This window comes from Pteropus vampyrus, unplaced genomic scaffold (assembly GCF_000151845.1).
Source record: "Pteropus vampyrus isolate Shadow unplaced genomic scaffold, Pvam_2.0 Scaffold50, whole genome shotgun sequence".
NCBI lineage: Eukaryota > Metazoa > Chordata > Mammalia > Chiroptera > Pteropodidae > Pteropus > Pteropus vampyrus.
The window spans coordinates 7,347,269-7,368,467 of record NW_011888831.1 but is presented as its reverse complement, the minus strand read 5'-3'; the positions used below and the strand labels follow the sequence as shown (position 1 = coordinate 7,368,467).

General features: G+C 32.9%; 1 protein-coding gene across 3 annotated transcripts in view; it reads left to right on the top strand.

The window, feature by feature from the left end:
* NLK (nemo like kinase) overlaps window positions 1-21,199 on the top strand; it is a 130,875-nt gene that overhangs the window by 59,734 nt on the left and 49,942 nt on the right. For all 3 annotated transcript variants that reach the window (XR_895867.2, XR_002780261.1, XM_011359996.2), the window contains exon 2: window positions 14,168-14,297. Coding sequence is in view for 1 of the 3 variants with exons in the window: in XM_011359996.2 (XP_011358298.1) it covers window positions 14,168-14,297 (130 nt within the window). In the remaining 2 variants the exon portion in view is untranslated. The remainder of the gene's footprint in view (window positions 1-14,167; window positions 14,298-21,199) is intronic.

Below are 21,199 nucleotides of genomic sequence, written 5' to 3'. Positions count from 1 at the left end.
GTATTCAACATTTAAAAAAATATATTCACCATGACCAAGTGAAATTTAGTGTAGAAATTCAAGATTGCTTCAGTATAAGGAAAACTATTACTGTAATCCATTCCATTATTAGGAGAAGTAGTAAAATCAATTAAACTAATGTTCATTTACCTAAGATTGGGAAGATACTGTTCTAGACTTTGGGAAGGCACATTTGATAGAGTCCTTACTCTCAAGGATTGATATTTTAAATATCCTAAAAACATTTTATAAAAATCAACACCTATTTCTGAAGCTTTAAAAAGTATACAGGAAATAGATTTTCCCTATATAAAAAGCTTTTCCTTATATATTTGTAACTAAAAGTCAGCATTAGCCAAAATAGAAAAGTAGAGGCATCTTCCATTTTAATCAATCAATGCTAATGTCAGCTAGCATACAAATGTTTTTTAAACAATGAAATGAAGTACAGGTATATCTAAGAATGAAATTAAATTGTCACAGTGTAAATGATAGTTATATACCTAGAAAATCTAAGAATTCAACAGTGTAATAATTGAATTTAGGAAAATAGCAAATTTTAAATTAAAAGTAAGTACAGTGTCCAACTTATGATGGTTTGACTTTACAATGGTGAAAAAGTAATATGCATTCAGCAGAAACCATACTTTGAATTATGAATTTTGATCTTTTCCTGTGCTAGGGATATGTAGTAAGCCCTAGTTCCTAGTCAGGCAAAAGATCACAAAGGTAAACAACCAATACTCCACAGTGTTTATCAGGATATAACCCCACAGTAGGTCAAGAAGCATCTGTATAGATTACATAACAATGAATATATATTTTTTTACAGTGGTACATGTTAAACACTTTAGCTTAATGTGTGTTATGTGAACAGCAAAACTTAATTGCAAGCATAAAAGAAGTTTGAATAAATAGGGTGTTGTACCCTGGTTAATGGGAAGGACAAATGTATTAAAATCCCTTGTTTACTATATTAGTATATTTAATATTTAATCAAGTAAGATGCCATTATATCTTAAAGCTTTGGCACTACAAGGTCAGTATCACCTGGGAGCTTGTTATAAAATGCAGAATCTCAATTCCACACTCCAGATATAGCGAATCAATCTACATTTTAAGATTTTAAGAATTCTGGGTGATCCTATGGACTTTAAAGTTATAAAAGCACTGTGTTTAAAATAATAGTTCTTGAATCTGCCTAAAAGTCATTGTCATCTGGGAACTTTTAAAAATACAAATTCATAGGCCCTGCTATAAGCTTAATGAAATAGAGTTATTTTGTTTTTTCTAAAGCCCACTAGTTGATTATGATAAAGTAAATTTGATAGTGGCTGCTTTAAAGAATTTGATAAAACGGCAATAAAATATATGTGTGAAAAAGTTATAAGACATATTAGGTGATAATTATCAAATAATAATGGTTGAAAAATACAGAACAAAGTAGTAGTTCCAAAAATTGATTCATGGTTTATATTGTTATAAACTAATATCTCATTGCAAACATAAGAATTTCCAAATGAATTAAACAAAACACTAATATTAAAATAAAAGACAGAAATGACTTTTTCTGTATGTCTTTGAATAAGTGATTAATATGTGATCTATTTGGATAAATGGAAAAACTATATAGATATCTATTTGGATAAATGGAAAAACTATATAGATATCTATTTGGATAAATGGAAAAACTATATAGATATCAAGGGAGGAAATTGTACAGCATAAAATCAGAATGGGGGCCTTTTTCTACTGATGAGAACTTCCAGTAAAATTTGAATAGACATAGCTGGATCAGACATCTTTGCCTTGTTTCTGATCTTGCAGGGAAGTATTCCACCTTTCATTGTGATTAGCTCTGTGTTTTTTATGACGCCCTTTATCAAGTTGGAGAAGTTTCTATTTCTAGTTTTTTAAATGTTTTTATCATGAATGGGGGTTGGATTTTTTGTTGTTGGATTTGATTTCCTGCTCATTTGTTATGGTTATTTTCATCTATGTTCATGAAGGATATTAAGCTTTAGTTTTCATCTCTTCTGACTTTGGCCATATAAAATGAGTTGGGAAATGGTTTCTTCTCAGGTTCTGGAAGAATTTGTGAAGGACTGGTACCATTTCTTCTTTAAATGTCTGATATAATTGACTAATGATGCCATCTGGACCTGGACTGTTCATTGAGGGACTATTTTGAATCATTAATTTAATTTCTTGTTATAGGTTTATTCAAGATTTCCTATTCTTCTTAGGACATTTTCAGTAATTTTTATCTCTCTTGGACTTTTTCTATTTTATCAAAGTGTTCTGATTTGTTGGCACGAAGTTCTTAACATTCCCTTATAATCCTATTAATTTGTATAGGATCAGTAGTGATGTCCTTTTTACATTCCTGATTTTGTCCATTTTTATCTGTTTTTTCTTGATCAGTCAGCTAAAGGTTAATCAATTTGTTTGACCTTTTCAGAGAACCAACTTTTTATTTCATTGGTTATATTGATTTGTTTTTCTGTTTATTTTTGCTTTAATTTTGGTTTTACTGTTTCCTTTTGCTTTCTTTGAGTTTAATTTGCTCTTTTTTAGTTTTCTTTAGGTAGAAGATTATGTATTACTGGTTTGAGGCCTTTATTTCCTATATAGCTACTTAAAGGTACAAATTTTCTCTCTAAGCACTGCTTTAACTGCATTCAATAAATTCTGATATACTGCATTTTAATTTATATTCAATTAAAAATATTTTCTAATTTTCTCGTGATTTTTTTTTCTTTGAACCATGGATTGTTTAGAAATATCTAATATTCTAATATTTGGGGATTTCCATAATTTATTATTTTCCAGCTGTCTTCTGGTCACTGTTTATATGCTGTATCTTCTTCATCCTTTAACTTCCAACGAATTTTTATTTTCGAATTTAAAATGTTATCTTTTATAGATAGTACATAGTTGAATCTTGTTTTTTAAAAATTAAGCCAGACATTCTCTGCATTTTTTGAAGCGTTTAGTCCATTCACATTTAGTATTATTGATATGATTAAATTTACTTTTGGCATTTTGCTATTTGTTTTCTAAATATCTCAAGAGTTATTTTGTTCCAACATTCTTCCTTTAATTATTTTAAACAAATTTGTATTTCAAAATTGTATTTCTTTGTGTTAAACAACTATTTTTTAGTTGACCATTTTAACTCATCTGTTTATTTTTTAAATCTTTTTATGGCTTTTTAGTTATTTTCTTATTGATTTAGGGAATGCAGTATGAATCTTAACTTCTGGACAATTTATTTTAGGTTAATACTATCTTAATTCTGTTAAAATTCAGCAACTTTGCTCCAGTATAGTTCAGTTCCCTCTCCCTTTTGTGCTATTATTGTCATATATATTGCATCTGTATATAAGCCCAACAATATGTTCTTTTAATCCACATATCTTCCATTTCTAGTTTTTAATTTCTTCTTGTGGATTTGAGTTACCTTCTGGACTTAATTCCTTTCAGAATAAAGGAATTCTTTTATTATATATTCTTTTATGGCGAGTCTGATGGTAACAAATTCTCTGTCATTATTTTTCTTGGAATGTTTTCACTTTGCTTTTAATTTTGAGGGATATGACCTTTTTTAACTGGATACAGAATTTTTGTCCTCCCCTTCCCCACCACTGCAAATATGGCATTCCAACTGCCTTCTGCCTTCATTATATTGGATGAGAAGTCAGTTATTAATTGTATTGTTTTTCTTATTATTTTCAAGAGTTTGTATTTGATTTGATCTGTGTTTGACTATGAAGTGTCTAGGTGCAGAACTCTTGTGTCTATTCTATGTGAGAATATTTGAGCTTTTTGGATTTGTAGATTGTTTTTTATCAGATTTGGGAAGTGTTTAACCATTATTTTTTCAAATATTTTTTCCTCCTTTCTCTCCTTTCTCCTGGCACTCCATTAGATGTATATTAGTACACTCAGTGTTATTGCATAGGTCTCTGGAGCTGTTCCTTTTTCTTCAAACCTTTTCCTCTATGTTCTTGAGACTGTATAATTTCTGGTTTCACTGATTCTTTCTTCTGCTGTTTGAAATCTGTTATGGGATTATTCTAGTGGATTTTTCATATAATATTGTATTTTCAACTCTAGAATTTGATTTGGTTCTTTTTTGGTGGTTTCTATTTGTGCAGAGAGCCCCTGTTTGTTGAGTCATTGTCACCATATTTTCCTTTAGTTCTTTAAACATGGTTTCCTTAAATTCTTTGAACATATTTGTAATGGCTGCTTTTGAAGTCTTTGCAAATACAACAGCTGAGCCCACTCAGAATCAATTTCTATTGGCTGCTTTTTTTCCTCTGAGTATGGATCACATTTTCCCATTTCTTTACATGTCTTGTAATTTTTTTGTTAAAAACTGGACATCTTTGATAATATATTGTAACAACTCTGGATCTGATTCCTCCTCAACCCCTTCCCACCTCTGACAGTTGTCATTATTACTGTTATTATGTACATTTGATTGTATTTAAGTTAACTTGACTGGATTTTATATGCAAATTCTTTCTCTCCTGTGGGGTGCAGCCACTAAAGTTTCTGCTCAGTTGTTTTCTTTTTTAATTGTTATTTTTTAATTTTTAGCTTGATCTTCTTGGGGTCCCCCTTGTGTCTACATAGCTTAATGGTCAGCCAGTGACTGGTTAAAGATTGTGTTCAAACATCTTGAACCAATAAAACTTCTACCCTTTGCTGATCTATCTGTGAGTATGTTAGGGAGCTCATGTAGTTTTCCAGTTTGTTCCAGCTTTTTTTTCTTCTGAGCCTTTCAGTTTTCCCTCATACAATGGAGGCCTCCCATTTGTGGAAAGCTTAGACCCTCTCCAGTCACCTCTGAGCATGTATGCAGCCTCCAGTTAGCCAGGGATGTGTGGAGACTTTACCTAGTACCCCTGGCGCTCATTTCCAGAATCTCCTTGTTAAATTTCTGGATTTGTTAGTCTTTTGCTCTTCCCAGCTGGGACAGCAGCCTCAGGCTAGCAGAACTGTAGGCTTTCTTTGTTCTTTCCCAGTCAAGTTTAATACTTTTATTCTCAATGCCATTGGGTGTGTAGTTTTCGCCCTTCACTTCAGATCACATCAGCAACCTCTGGCAGTGAAGCTTCTGGTTTTCATGGCCAGCCCTGCCCAGGTACAACGAAGGCATGGGCTGCACTTGGATGGGAGTTGGAGAATGGGTAAAGAGCACAGCCCCTAGCAGTAATGCCACTGACTTTCACTGTTCTTACCCAAAGTTCCACAATTTTTCATAAATAAACACTTAAACACTTTTAAATTTATCGTTTGATTCTGATTGTTTTCTGGAATCCTGAAACGGTTGTTTTTGACACTTTCTTTCAGTTTTATTGTTGTTTTAGGGGGGAGATTTGCTGACCTCTTCAGTTTGGCACAGCTGGAAGTCCTGCCTCCTGTTTTGTATTTGCAATATTTCTGGTTTGGGTTATTTTTTTTAAAAGGCTAACTAATTAAAAACCTGAAGCACACATATATATTGCAGCTGCTTCAGCATTTTGATTCACAATGGAAGAAGTTATGAGGTTGTGATTAGATTAGGGGTGGGGCTATAATTCTGCTGACAGCACTCTCTTGTGGAATGCTTCTTAATAGCATATTCTTGTGTAATGATGAAGAAAACATTTATTTTTTTAGGCAAGCAAATTCCTTTGGAATTCTACCAAAACATAAGAAAGATACGTATACAGAATAAACCAGTGGCACAAGGAACAATAGGACAAAATCCATTGGATGATATAGATGTATATCTTTATGAAAAATGAAAGAATCTTTCTCTTTAAAAATGACTCATACAGATTTCAATCTAAAATGCTTTTTTATGCTTGAAAATTTGACTGGGAAGTTTGTCTTCACCTTTTTAGTTAGGTAACAACACATGCAGAAATGCACACAAATTAAGGTACACAGTTCTGTGATTTATCACAAAGTACACACTTCTGTAGCCACCATCTATGTGAAAAATAGGGCATCCCCAACACCCAAAAGTCCCCTCTGCTTCCCTTCATTATTTTCCCTCTTCTCCCAAGATAACGACTATCTTAACATTTATGGTAACTACTTCCTTTAATAATTTCTGTATCCTAAATATGCATCCCTAAACATCAGAGTTTATTTAACTTTGCTTATATTTTTAATATTGTAGAAATGAAATCTTACAGTATCTGTTCATCTGCAGCTGGTTTCTCTTGTTCAAAACTATGTGAAATTCATTCGTTGTTTTGTGCAGCAATAGTTCATTTTAATTGCTGTTGAGTATTCTGTTGTATGAATATGTGACAACTTGTTCATCCATTCTACTGTTAATGGTTATTTGGGTCGTTTCCAGTTTTATAGGTATTACAGATATGCTACCAAGAACATACCTATGTGTGTGTTAGTGTGTAGGTGTGCACATTCTTTTGAGTATATACCTAGGAATCTGATTGCTAGCTCATAGTGTATACATATCTTCATTTGAGTATATAAAACCAACTTTTTCCCAAAATGGTTATACCAATTTACATTCCTACTAGCAGTCTATAAGAATTCCCATTGCATCATAGTTTCAGCAAACATTTGATGTAGTCAGACTTTTAATATTAGCCATTCTGGTGGTTATAAATACGCTCTTATTGTGGTTTTAATTTTTATTTCCCAAATGACTAATGAGGTTAAGCTTCTTTTCATGTTTGTTGGCCTTTTGGATTATCCTTTTTTGTAAAATGTCTATTCAAACCCTTTTTAAAAATTGATTTGTAGGAGTTCTGTATATATCTGGATGAAAGCCCTTTGTTCTTTATATGAATGTTGCAAGTATGTTCTACTTTGTGACTTGCATGTTTACTCCTAACAATGTACAGATTTGAAAAGTTCTTGATTTTTAAAGTAGTCAAATACATCAATTTTTTTGTTGTGATTAATACTATTTGTATCCCTTTTTAAAATTTATTTATTTAAATTAGTTTCAAGTATACAGTACATTGGTTAGACATCTATATAGTTCATAAAACAATCCCCCCAATTACTCCCTTCCTCCCCTGGCCCTCCACCTAACCAACATATTAATGCTAACTGCATTCTTTATGCCATGCTCCCCATCCTCGTGACCATCTATCAACTACTAATTTGTACTTCTTTAACCCTTCATCTCCTTCCCCAATATCATGAAGTTATTTTCTATGTTACCTTCTAAAAACTATGGTTTTGATTTTCACATTTATATGTACAGTCTACCTGGAATTTATTTTTGTGTATAGACTGAAATAGGGGTGAAGGTTCATTCTGTTTTTCCATATGGATATCTAGTTGTTCCAGTACCATACATTGAAAAGAATGTTGTCATTGTCAGGGTCCAATCAGGAGAAAGAAATTATACAAGTTATTTAAACAGTTTAACATGAGGAGGAATTTGCTAATTAGTTGTAAAGTTGTAACTAAAGCTTAAAGTAAAGTTGTAGGTAATTAAAAAAACCAAGAAGAGAACAACACTAAGGTATCATGAAAGTAAGTAACTATCACCCCTCTACAGCTGGAGAAATAAAGGGAAGAGGTTGGAATTATTAAGACTTAGAACTCCGCGCAGCAGAAGTTCAGACATCTAAGGAAAAGATACTAGCTCCCTACTACTGGTATCTTGGGGAGGAGGATGCAGTGAGAGTGGTTTTATAAGTGTTGGGAAAACTATAACATGGTTCAGCTGCTATTACAGGCACTACCACTGCTTAGAGTGAAGAAGTATTGCTAGGATGACACAGAAACAAGAGACAGATAGGAAGCCTGCAGGAAGGAGTAAGTCTCTTTTTCTTCCTCTAGTCTTGCAGTCTCCCCTAAAGCCCCCTGTAGGCAGAGCCTAACATGGAGCTAGTTGGCAAAACCAAAGTGGTTTGCAGAGTGTTAGCCTCAGTTTTATAGAGCAGTATTTAGACAGATGGGTTTGGAGCTGAGAAACAGAAGCTTAATGCACAACGTTCCCAACTGTAGAGACACCTTTATGATAAACCAAGTGCCTATATATGTGAAAAATCTATTTCTGGGTCATATTTCTCTTTCATTGGTCTGTTATACCAAAGTTATTTAAATTACTGTAACTTTATAATAAGTTTTCATATCTGGTAGAGCAATTTTTCTCACCTTATTCTTCCTCAAGAGTGTCTTAGCTGTCCTTGGTTTATTTGCATTTCCATAAAAACTTAAACTAATTTGTCTACAAAACGACCTGTTAGAGTTTTGCTTGGAATTTCACTGAACCTATAAATTAGTTTTGGGGAGACTTGAATTGAGTTTTCTAATCCATGAATATGGTATGTTGCTCCATTTATTTGTCTTTAATTTTTCTCAGTAATATTTTTGAGTCTTTGTGTAGAAGTCTTGCATAGCTTTTGTTAGTTTTAATCTCATACTGAGTATTTTTGGTATTATAAATAGTATTGAAATTTTTTTTCATTTTGAAAATTTTCAAACCTACATTTTCTTTTACTTTTGAATAGTTAAACCCCAACCAGATTCGATAATTATCAAGATTTACTTCATTTGATTTCACTAATACTATTGAAATGTTTTAAAACAAATCTTAGATCTCCTGTCATTTCACCTATATATACTTAAGTATGCATTTCAAGAAAATATGAACATTTTATTTATAACCATAATTCTAAGCCATATTGAAATTTCACCTTTTATTTCAAAAATGACTTTTATTGGTATGTTGGGACAGTTTGATTTTAACTAGCAGCGTATTAGGACTTAAATTTTATGCTAAGTAATTTAATAATTTCATCTGATTACCTTCATGAGCATTCAGTTATACTAATAGTATTTACTTCCTAAGTCAATATTTACTTTATAAATATTTTAATAAATATTGGCTTAACTACTAAAATACTAAATGATAAAACATTCTCTGTGACAATTAAAAACAATTTTTTTTCTCATAATGTGAACTTTGTTTTTAAATTCATTACAATTTCTGACATTGGCAAAGCCATAGTGTTATAAACCTAACATGCAAATAAAACTTTTTTGCTTTCATTTGGTGTTTCTATATTTATAAACATAATGTACAGCAAAAATTGCCATTCTTTAATTTTTAAAAAAGTTCATATTCCTTAGTGTTCCTCTTTCTGAACATATATCTTTCAGAAAAACACCAGTGCAATTAAAAGCAAGCACATTTTTGTGTGACATTGTTTTAGTTTTGGTTACCCCTTGTAACCCCTTCTTGCCCAGTGTTAAAATGCAAGAAGGAAATGCAGTTGTGAATTATTTTCTTTTGTGGGCTTTTAAAGAAACCTTTCCTTCATTGCATCTGGTTTTCCTACCCATACAATATTCATAGGTCTGTTTCTAGGAGAGGGCTGTGGCTAGTGGGGCCATGAAAACTTCCTAGATTTGGCAGACTAGGCTGTGTCATGTTCACCCTCTAACCTGAGAAAAATCCCCATTGAAAAGATAGTGTGGCAGTTTTCCTGCATGCAGGTCAGACTCTTCACAGAGATATTTGACAGTGACTGAAGAAAAAGAGTCTCTATATCCTCCCAGCATCTGCAGTAAGAACGGAACTAATTAATTTGTGGTCTAAAGAACAAAAACTATTTCCAAGACAACAATTAGCATAAAATTATTTTCACCTATATTTTAATTTAACCAGCGATTATTGGTTGAGGAATTGTGGAGGTCTTAAAAGTTAGATCTTATTCTCTTATAGTAAGTGTTTGAAAATAAATATGACAGCCTGATACTTACGGCTTACCAGTTCCTTATTCCTCCTCTGTTATCAGCACCCCAGATGTCTCACCACAGATCAGAATATCTGGTAGTACCTCACCTGCTGGGATCATTGCTATTTATATTTATTTAATCACAGAGTTAAAGGATCCTTAAGTTCATATTTAACTCTTTCAGTAGAATGTAGATGTTTTCTTCTTTTTAGCAGTGGTGTTAGGATATGAGAAAAAGAATGAACTATTTTACTGCTTTGGTTTAGCTATTGTATAAGGCCTTTTTTCTTTATAATATCTAATTAACAAATTTGGGGATCATTTTATAAGTATCTTTTTAAAAAGGAAAAGAATCTTTTTCATATATATAGAGCTAACTCAGCAAATACCAAATTTGGATAAACATTAAAAAAATCAGAAAACCCCAACTGATAGAACAAATTAAATACACACACACACCACACCACCCTCCACATATATATAAAATAATCTTTTTTTAATGTGTTTTTAGGTGGAAGCAGGGAAGCCTACAAGGTTTTTTCTCCCAAATAGTATGCAGCTCTCTAAATTATGTCATAGTGCACACAAACTACAGGCCGTTAAAATTCTTTTAGACCAGAGAGACATAAAAATAAATTCATTTTCTAACGTATAGTGTCCTTGAACATATAACAAGGTCTGAGGACTAAGGTACAAATAAGGTACATTTTCTAGACTTATTTGTTGTCAAGAATTTTGCCTCATAGTTGGCTATTGTTTTCTTAAGCAGATTTAATATAAATACAAGTAAAAATAACTTTTAAGGAAATGAATTTCTAAAGGAATGTGAAAGCAATAATCTAAATATTTAGAGTCTAGGAGGTTCTGTTATTGAGATGTGTACTGTATTGGTACAGTTGACATAGTAATTATATAGCAAAAATATAAAAGATTGCTGATGATAAGTTTATGTGAATAGAATTAGAAGAACCTGATTTCTTAATCCAAGTTGAAGCATTTTAAGTTACTTATTTCCTTTGATCAGAGACATAAACTTTAAAACTGCTAAAGCATGGAGAAAAGATTCTTCATATAAAATGAAGGAGCATATAATTTCTTGGAGATTCTTGCTAATACTAATTTAAAGATGTTGTAACATTCTAGTGCCTGGGAAAGTGTCCCTATAAATTTTACCCTTGTTTCATTCCAACTCTTTTGCTTATCAGTGATTTAAGCAAATTCGTGGCAATGGTCACAGTTTCCTGAGATTAAGAAAACTCTACAACAAAACAGCCATACCAGATCCAAAAAGCTTCCTGTTTTGGTATTGTACGCTGTTGACTGACTCTGTTTCTTTCCGAAAAATGGCTTTTGGATTCTTCTGGCAAAGAGTTGAACTTGTATTCTAAGTGCAGAGAAGAATTGATGCACTCTGGACAGATGTAAGAAAGAATTCTTTCTTAACAACCCTTAAAACTTTATTTTTAATATAGCGTTTGCAGAATCAAATGTTAATTTAATACTTAGAAAGTAAGTTATGTTAGTATAACTTGAACGCTCATGAAGATAATCAGATAAAATGACAGATATACTGTTTTATTTAGGGCATCCAATATTTAGTAGAGAAGGTAACTGACCAGTAAGGGAATTATAGGTGGAAAGATGGCTCCTTTTTTCTGAAATGAGGAATGTTGCCCTAAATGTTATTTCATTATCTCTACAGCTGGAGCTTCATTAGCAAGTGTATTGGAATAAACAGGGTATTGCAGCAGCAGAGAAACTAAGCACAGCAAGCCTTTCGGTAACAAAGAAAATAAAAGAATTCCTGTGTAACAGGCTTCCACTCTTATCTGTGTTCTGTGGTACTGTTTGTGCTGAACTAAAGCATCTGTTACCTCAAGTTAAGAGAGAACAAACTCAACATGGCGTGAAATTACTGCACAGCCATTCACATTCATTAGAGTTATATTGTTACCAGCCATAGGCATGACTGACTTTTGCACAAATAATAAAATAAAATGCTGCTTTGTGAATTTTTACCTTAAAATATTACAGGGTACAGTACTAACCTCGAGCCAAAGTAGGTTTATCTTAGAGCAGCTTTCCTCACCACAGTAGAGTAATGACTGTTAAGTTGGGAAGGAATATTGCTGTATGAGGCCTTTGGAAAGGGCATTGTGGTAAATCAATTTACTCATTTTTAAAACTAATATTTATTGTGCAGGTATTAAAATTATTAAAGTACCATTTGGTAGTCATCATACTAATAGTTGATTTAGGCAAAAAATCATAAATGGATGCCAAAGATAGTGGGTCAAAGTTTGATGAGGAAAAGAATATTCACGTAGTTGCAAAGGGATAAAATAGAAACTTTGCAGGGGGAAAAAAATCTGACAAACCTCATCCAATTGATCAAAGTGAGCACCGGTAATGAGGAAAATTGACATAATGTGCCTCCTAAAGTGATGCACTGAGAAGATATCACTTCTGTGTTATTTCTGTTAAAAATGCACAACCTAATCTAATCATGAGAAAACACCAGAGAACCCTAAATTAAGGAATAGTCTACAAAATAACTGGCCCATACTCATCAAAAATACCACTGTCGTGAAAGACAAAGAAATGCCAAGTAACTGTCATAGATTAAAGAAGACTCATGAAACATTGACATCTAAATGCAACATGTGATCCGAAATTTTCCTTCTTTGCTATTTCATTGACATTTGTCTCTTACAGTTTCCAGTACAGAAGTCGTGTATTGAAACAACAAAAACATATATATCTTCTGAATTAAATATTATAATTCGGTTTCCTTCCTATTTTATTTTTCTAGTTTATATGGATTTTAAACAGCGGTGTGGATTTTGGTTGGTATTTTTTAAACAACAGTTAAGAATATTAGGTCTTTTGGCCTAGTCGAATTACATTTCAAGCTATTGAAGAGTTAAAAATAATACTTAATTGTTTTACCAAATTTTCAATCAGTGGAAGAAAGAAGAGTTCTCATGCTGTTTAAAAATACTAGAATGCATCATTTAAAAGTTTCACAAGTATTTAGGGAAGGAAATAGTGATCACTAAGATGAATTTATAAAGAAGTCATGGTATTCATAAAGAAACTTGATATGGTTTTTAGACCTGTAGGTAACAAATGCTTTACTTTTAGGAAGGCAAATTGATGAATGTCTTATATCCTCGAGCACAAGATGGAGAAATTGAGTAATTGTAGTTAATTAAATAAGTAACTAATTCAATAACCATACCAAAGATTAATGATTGGATGCCAGTCGTCGATGGTTTCTAGTGTTGTTATCTGTTGCAGAGATCTATTCTTGATTTTGTTCTAAACTTTAGTAACTTGGATACAGGCATTTATGACATACCTAACAGATTTTTTAAATGACACAAATCTGAGAGAGATAGCCAAAACATTGGATGACTGAAACAAGAACTGAAAGATCATGGTAACTGGGGAAGATAGGTGGGAATCTAGCAAAATAAATCTGACAGGAATAAATTATACAGAGACAACCATTCATAGATGATGTGTGGAAGGAAAGAAAACTTTATGTTAATTTATGGAAAATGAGTTTGTCAAATGGCCAATTGGCCATATTTACCAGATTTATCTATTTTGGTTTTTTCTAACTGTTTGATTTAATATGTATCAATTTGGTCCAGTCATAAAAATGGAAACCACACTAATATTTCAAACATAGGAGAAGTACAAGGAATTGATTATACAGGTTAGAAGGCCAAAAGAGTTTTAAAAAGGGAGACACTGAACTATTAAAGAGATAGTTAATTACAAGAGACAGCTGTCACACCAAGAGCTGAGAAACAGAAGGGACGAAATTATAACCTAGAAGTTATACCTACAAGCTGACACGCAGTCTTCTGAAGAGGAGACACTGTTCAACTACTGATAGACTGAAATCTTTATTACTAAAAGCTATTGATTTGTATAAGAAACTAATATATTTAATTTGTGTTCTCTATGTTGAACTAAATGTGATAACATCTGAGTGGATATCTCTACTATCTTGAATATGGTTCTGAAAATAAAGCATAAAACTAATTTGACCTCAATCATCTTAAAGTTCTATACTCCCCACTCCTACATGCGCCATTTTTAAAATGACTTTGCCACTAATAGTCCTCCTACCTCAGATGTATTGCTGAGTAACTTCTCAGAAAGAGTAGTTTTCGTAGAAAAATAGAGATTTAAAAAAAAAAAAAAAAGCCTGGCAAATATGTGGGCTAAACATTCCTTTTGACTATAGGTGTGTACTTTTTAAATCTTTCTCACTGACGCCTTAAGCATTCATTATTAAGTGGATTTACTACTGAGTTTTTAAGATAAAGTTTTGTTATTCTCTGAAACATTAAAGAACAAGTTTTGGAATTGATTTCTCTGTTTGTTTTTTTCTCTCCCCCTAAATATTGCTTCTTTAGGTCAGTAACAGATCCAAGAGATGGAAAGAGAGTAGCACTCAAAAAGATGCCCAACGTCTTCCAGAATCTGGTCTCTTGCAAAAGGGTCTTCCGGGAATTGAAGATGTTGTGTTTCTTTAAACATGATAATGTAAGTGAAATGGGCATTTGGGATAAACTGTTTCCTAAGCATGCTTAATTGTATCAGTAAAGAGCAAAAAAGTTAAAAAGGGGACACACAAGTTATTAATGGGTTTGGAAATCTGCATTTTTGCACATAGTGAGCAAGTTTAAGTGAATTTTAAGATTTATTGATTGACAGATAAATATTAATTGATATAAGGCAAATGTTAATATTTAGCTGAGGAACAATACTAATATTCAACATAAAAATAGAGAGTGTAATATGTAGTCTGGGTGATTTAAGTGAAAATAATGGGCCCTTGATTTTAAATGTCTTATTTTTATCTTTTAATGTTTCTAATCAGAGATTAAGTTAAAGATGTGGAAAAACAGATTCTCCTCTTAAAAAACAGTATAGCTCTTAAAGTAACATAGGTTAGCTTTTTTATGGCTATGTTTAGAGTTATCAAGACTCATGGGCGAATAGAATCATTGTGGTTTGAGAGATAGCTTCACCTCAACTAATCCTGAATTTAAAGTTTGGTATGTGTAAAATTTATGTGGGGAATGTTAGCATTGGACTCAGTTTTCAGTGTCATGTGAAAAGAAAAACTGCCTCACATTCTGCATTTGGTACTCAATTTATGGTATTTTAATTGCTGGAGTAAAAACTTTATCAAAAAAATGTTAATTTCTTGTGAGTCTCATTGCTTGTTTGCACAGTAACCTTTAGAACTTTGGCCAAAGTGTGTTTCTCTCAGAGAGAAATTCATATAAGTTTGAAGTATTTGGTAAAACTAGGAATATTAAACTTATGTTTACTTGAAGCTCCTTGGTTTGACATATTTCATTTTAATGATTACTCCTCTTGCAATCCATTTTCCTTAAACTTGGAAAAAAAGTTATCTCTGTCTTTCAGTTGATTGGAACTGCCTAACAATGTTTGTTTCAATAACTTTGAAAATACCATTCAAGTTTATGACTGGTTCCTCAAATTTTGAAAGTGCTTGCTTAGTTATTTTTTTCTAGTGCTATCTAGTGCTTGCTTAGTTATTTTTTTCTCGAATTTGCCTGAGTACACCCTAGCATCAAATAGTACAAACCCGATGTACATTGTCAGAGACTCAAATAAAGGTATCCATGGTGAAGAAATATTTTGAAGATAGCATAGGAAATTTGCTTACTAAGAGTTTCAAATGGTTTATTATATTCAGACCTATCTTGGCTTCTTTTATAAAAGAATGATGATATATTAGGCTATTATCTGTATACATTGGTATCTTTTCTCATGACTCATTCCTATAGAGCAGGGGTCCCCCCCGCCACCACCACCCCACCCCCTAGCCCAGGCCGTGGACTTGTACCAGTCCATGACCTTTTAGGAACTGGGCTGCACAACAGGAGTTGAGCAGCAAGCGAGCAAGCGAAGCTTCATCAGTATTTGCAGCCATTCCCCGGACTAGCATCACCGCCTCAGCTCCACCTCACATCCTCAGGCATTAGATTTCATAGGAACACTGGTCCCTGGTGCCAAAAAGTTTGGGGGCCGCTGCTATAGCGTAATTAATTAAGTCATAAAGCTAGTATCAGAGTAAGTAGTGCAAGAAAAGAAACACACTGAATTCTTGAAAATCACACCTTTTGAAACACAACAACTGTTTGGAGCCCCTAAGCTCTATCATAAGAGAATGCTTGTGACTTCTTTGGTTTAAAAGTGAGGCAGTTAGTTGAAGATGACATGGCACCACCACTGTATACACAATGAATTTATGCTGTGCTCTGAGATCTATCTTCAAAAGCATCTCAGGGCCAGCACATGTGGTATGTGTGGAATGCCAATCTAAGAGGCAACCGATATTTGACGTAGTTAAGGCAACAAATGTTTGTTAATTATGTACCGTGTACAGAGTACAGTGCTAGGTCATGTAGAGGGTACAAAAAAAGTTTAAAACATGTTCGTTTCTTGAGGGAAGTAGACTAGGTGTTTAACATGTTACTATGTGTCAGGAAGTGTGCTGGATGCTTTATATACATTAATTCATTTAATCATTAAAATCTTGTCAGATAGGGCTTGTTATTTTTACTTTACAGAAAAGTAAACCAAAGCTCAGAGTGAAGTAACTTGCCCAGGGTCAAAGTGGCACAAGATTGGAGTCTAAATCTGTCTTGCTTCAGAGTCCATATTCATTAACTCTATAAACTTCTATTGTACACATCCTATATCCCTAAACTACATTAGCTTCTAGGGGTTTCTACCTCCAAAGAGTTTAGTAATGTGATAAATACTATGATAACAGTGCTGTGGGAAGAGTGCCTGCATGGTTAAACATTAATCCAGGACAGTTTGTGTTCTCTGTGTAGCAAAAAGCTGGGAAACCAAACCTAGAAGTGTATTAGAATCACCAGGTAAACCTTAAAAAATGTAGATTCATGGGTCTCATCCCAGACATACTAAATTGGATAAACCTAAACATTCCAGACATACTGGAATCTCTGGGGTTGAGACCCAGGTAGCTATATTTTTTTAAGTTTCTCAGATGAATGTTGCCACAAAACTACCATAAAATTAAGGAAAAGAGAGAAATTGTTATGGACTTAGAAGCTCAAAGAATATTTTTAAATGGAGAAGGTAAACCTTAAAATGATTCTTTTGAGATTCAGATTTGATCGAATAGAAGAAAGGAATGTCACGATACAGATGACATTTAGAAAGATTAACCTGGCTGATGTAGGAAGGTCAGATTTCGATTCGGATGATTTTTTATATGTCAGAGAATAGTTTCAGAGCCCTGGGAGGCTTCAGGTTTTCTTTTGAACATAACCTACCAAGTCACTGTATCAGATTCATTGATTTCAGGTGATCTGACTGATTGAGATACACACATTTTTTCCCCCCTTAAAGAACAGGTTGTTTATCATCTTAAAAGATAGATTCACCTTGATGTAACTTCAGGGAAATAGAAATGGGTTTAACTTTCCAAAGATGGATGTCGTTTAGGCTTATCACTAGTGTCTAACCGGAATCTGAGCTATTATAAAATCTGGAAAAATATTCTTTACCTACCTTTGTGCATGTGTGTACCCACACATAATTGTCATATTACCAACATGGATAAGGAAAGATTCAGTGTTTTCAATCTTATACTCCTTTGAGAATCTAATGAAAGCTATGAACCTTCTTGGAAAAAATGCGCATACACAGAATTTTTATGTCACTTTAGGCTTTCACTAGTCCTCTAAAGCTCATTCCGAGCCCCCTTATGGCCCACTGATTCCTGCTAAGAGCCCCTCTGATACAAGTCTTGGGCTTTTTCTTGTCCTTGGGCAATAGCATTAAGCACACAGTAGGCAGTCTATTTGGAAAGTGAGTAAATGAATGAAAGTGATAGAAAAAGAGAAATCTCAGTGAACTTTTTCCTGAAGTTGCTTTTTCCCAGTCTTTTAATGCTGGACTGCTCTAGAGAGGAGTAGAGGCAGCAGTGAGGAGTTAGTGGAGCCAAAGAAGGATCATTCATTTTCCTTTGTATAGTCTGACCTAACTGAAAGCCTCTTTGGGTTCATAAGTAGGATAAAGAATCATATCAGTATGGGACCAATAGGACCCTTCTCAATGCAAACATACTGTTTAGCTGTAAACATTATTATGCTGATGCTTCTGCTGCTAAGGAATGCGAAAAGGCAAAGGATTTTGTAGATTAGGTTACTTTTGAGTAAATTTGGTTTTGTGTACTCTGTGCCTAAAATTTATGGTATTGGGCAGATTCTTGATACATTTAAAATAATACAGCCTTTCACGTTCATGGATTAGAAAGCTCATTGTTATTAATAGGCATGTTCTCTCAGGTTGAACTGGATATTCAATGTAATCCCAGCCAAAATCCCAGCAGGGTTTTGTTTATGTGTGTGTATAGAAATTGAGAAACATTCTAAAGTTTATGGAAATGGAAAAGACCTAAAATACTCAAGACAATTTCAAAGAAGTTGAACAATGTTGAAGATTCACACTTCCAGGTATTGAGACATATGAAGCCACAGTAATCAAGGCAGCACCAGGATAGACAAATAGATTAATGGAGTAGAATAGGGAGTCTGTAAACTGACATACGCATATATGTTCACCTGATTTACAAAAGAGGTGCCATTACCGCAGTCCATTGGGGGAAATAGATGGCCACTTCAGTAATCAGGAATTATATGAAAAACAGGATATTCATATGAAAAACCTCTATTTCACAACATATCCATAAATTAATTCAGAATGGATCATAGACTTAATGTGAAAGGTAAGATAATAAAGCTTCTATAATAAGACATTGGAAAATACCTTCATGACTTTGAGATAAGCAAATATTTCTTAGCTGGACAAGGAAAGTATTGGCCATTTTTTAAAAACAGATTATTAAACTGGACACCATTAACATTAAGAATTAACGCTCATCAAAAGTTAAAAGAATGAAAAGATGATCAAAGACAGGTATCCAAAAAAAAATTGTTTTCAACATATACAATATAATAGAACAATTTTAAAAATAAATATTTAGTGTTTTAGAAAGTTCATTAGAAATAAATATTTTACTTGACATTTTTCAGACTGTAAATTCTGTATCTAAACATATATGTTATAAAGAGCTTCTGACAAATAGAGAATTTTTGCTCATAAGAAAAAAAGACAAGAATTTCACAAAAAAATCTATAACCAAATGGCTAGTAAGCATATGACAAAGTGCTCAAAGTCTTTAGTCATCAGAGAAATTTAAATTAAAACTACAATAATATATTACTGTATATCCATCAAAATGGTTGTAGTCAAAAAGACTGACAATACCCAGTGCTGGCAAGGATGTGAATCAACTGAAATGTTATCATTGCTGGTGAGAGTGCAGATTTGTAAAAACACTTAGAAAAACTGGTGATTTCTTCTAAAACTAAATATACACCTACCCAATGACCCAGTAGTTCTACTCTTTGCCATACTCAGGACAAACAATTGCATATATCCACCAAAAGGCCTATACATGAATATTCATAGAAGCTTTATTCATAATACCTAGAAATTGGAAACACCCAGATGTTATCTGATATCCTGGATAAATACATTATGTCTTATTCCATTCATATAATGGTATACTACACATCAATAAAAAGGATGAACCACTTAAACTATATGTTCAATGTCATCCCAACCAGGAATTTCATAGGCATAACAGTAAGTGAAAGAAGCCATATAAAAAGACTGTACTCTTCATAATTTGATTTGTTAAAGTTGAAGGACAGGAAAAACAAATCTGTGATGATGGAAACGAGATTAGTGGTAACCTCTGAGCAGGGAGGGGTTTTGACTGGGAAGGGATGTTGAAATGCTCAATTTCTTGATCTAGATTTTAATCATGGAGTAAAAATTTAACATATATACTTTGTAAAAATTAATAGAATTATACACTTAGGATTTGTGTACTTTACTTTATGTTACAACTCTGTAAAAAAAAATAATCATAAAAACATAATTTCTGCCTTAAAAGAACTTAAATTCTACTGGGGATGTGAGAGAATGGGAAGGGAGTAGCTCCTTTGCTAAATATGGGATTTAACTCAATTCTATAAACAGTTAAATTTCTAGTCTCTATATTAGGAATTGAGGTTATTCACAGCGGTTGTTTTATTGATAAAGGACTGACTAAAAAAAAAACTAAGTCATTTACTCATCATGTAACCAATTTATAATCTTCTAACATCACAGAGGTTAAAATTCTAAAAAGCAGCTACCATAATGAGCTTTTGTCTATTTCATAGAAGATTTGAGAAATGTGCTGAGACACTGTTTGGTAATGACCATTATTTAAGCTTTAGTTCATTTTTTTTAATTAGCTGTGTGTGTGTGTGTGTGTGTGTGTGTGTGTGTGTGTGTGTGTGTTTGAGATCCTTTGAAGAATTGGTGGTATTTTGGAGTACATTGATTTTTTTTACATACAAGTCAAAGTCTTTACAGGCATCCTCCTATATTTACATCACAAGGCTAATCTAACACACTTTATTCCCACAAATAATAGTAGAGTTATATATAGAAGGATTTGGGCTTTTTAAATAGGGAGTCAAACATGAAGTTTGGAGTTTGAAACTCTGCTACTATTCCTTCTCAGTTATTCACTTCGGAGATTCCTGGATCATTTCTACTGGTCTTATTAGCACTTTTTCTGCCACCTCAAAACATTTTTGAATGCCATCCTTTGATAACATTTTTAGGTAGAAAGAACAGGAGTTAAAAACAACAGACGTTTAAAAAATTCCAGGCAGAGTTTAAAATATTGCTTCTTTGGAGCTAACAATCACAGCTAAATGCTTTAGTGCAAATGTCTAACCCTGTTTTATATGGCTTTTCTACAAAAAGCCTCATCAAATTTGGAGTAAGAAAGCTTCATTCTTCTCTATCAAGGTTTAAATATATGGTTGTCACTTTCCTCTAGATACCCTCTAATTATAGCAGATAGACTTGAAGTGTAAAATAGCTTTGTCTAATGGACGCTGTCACTCATTGCATTCTGTTTTCCTGCAAGACAGGATGTATGTCGTTCAGATATAGAGTTTTGAGTCCGAAAGATGTCAAGTAAAACACTAATTTCTAACTACCTTCCTCAGGCATCAAATATTCATGCTAAAAATTGTTCTATCACATAATGAGAAATGAATTTACATGAATTTGTGACACTGGCTAATTATAGGGTTTTTTAAAATATAGAAATGAAATAATTTATCTTTTATATGATAAAAATTATTCTTTGAAGAAACTGGAAAATCTGTTATTTCCCATTTGTACCAAGATTCTGAATATAAACACTTTAATTCAGAAAGGAAAGATATATGTCCTTTATAAAACATCCAAACTATTTTAAAACCTTTAACTGGTTTTAAAGTAAGTGAAGGCTTTTTCATTAC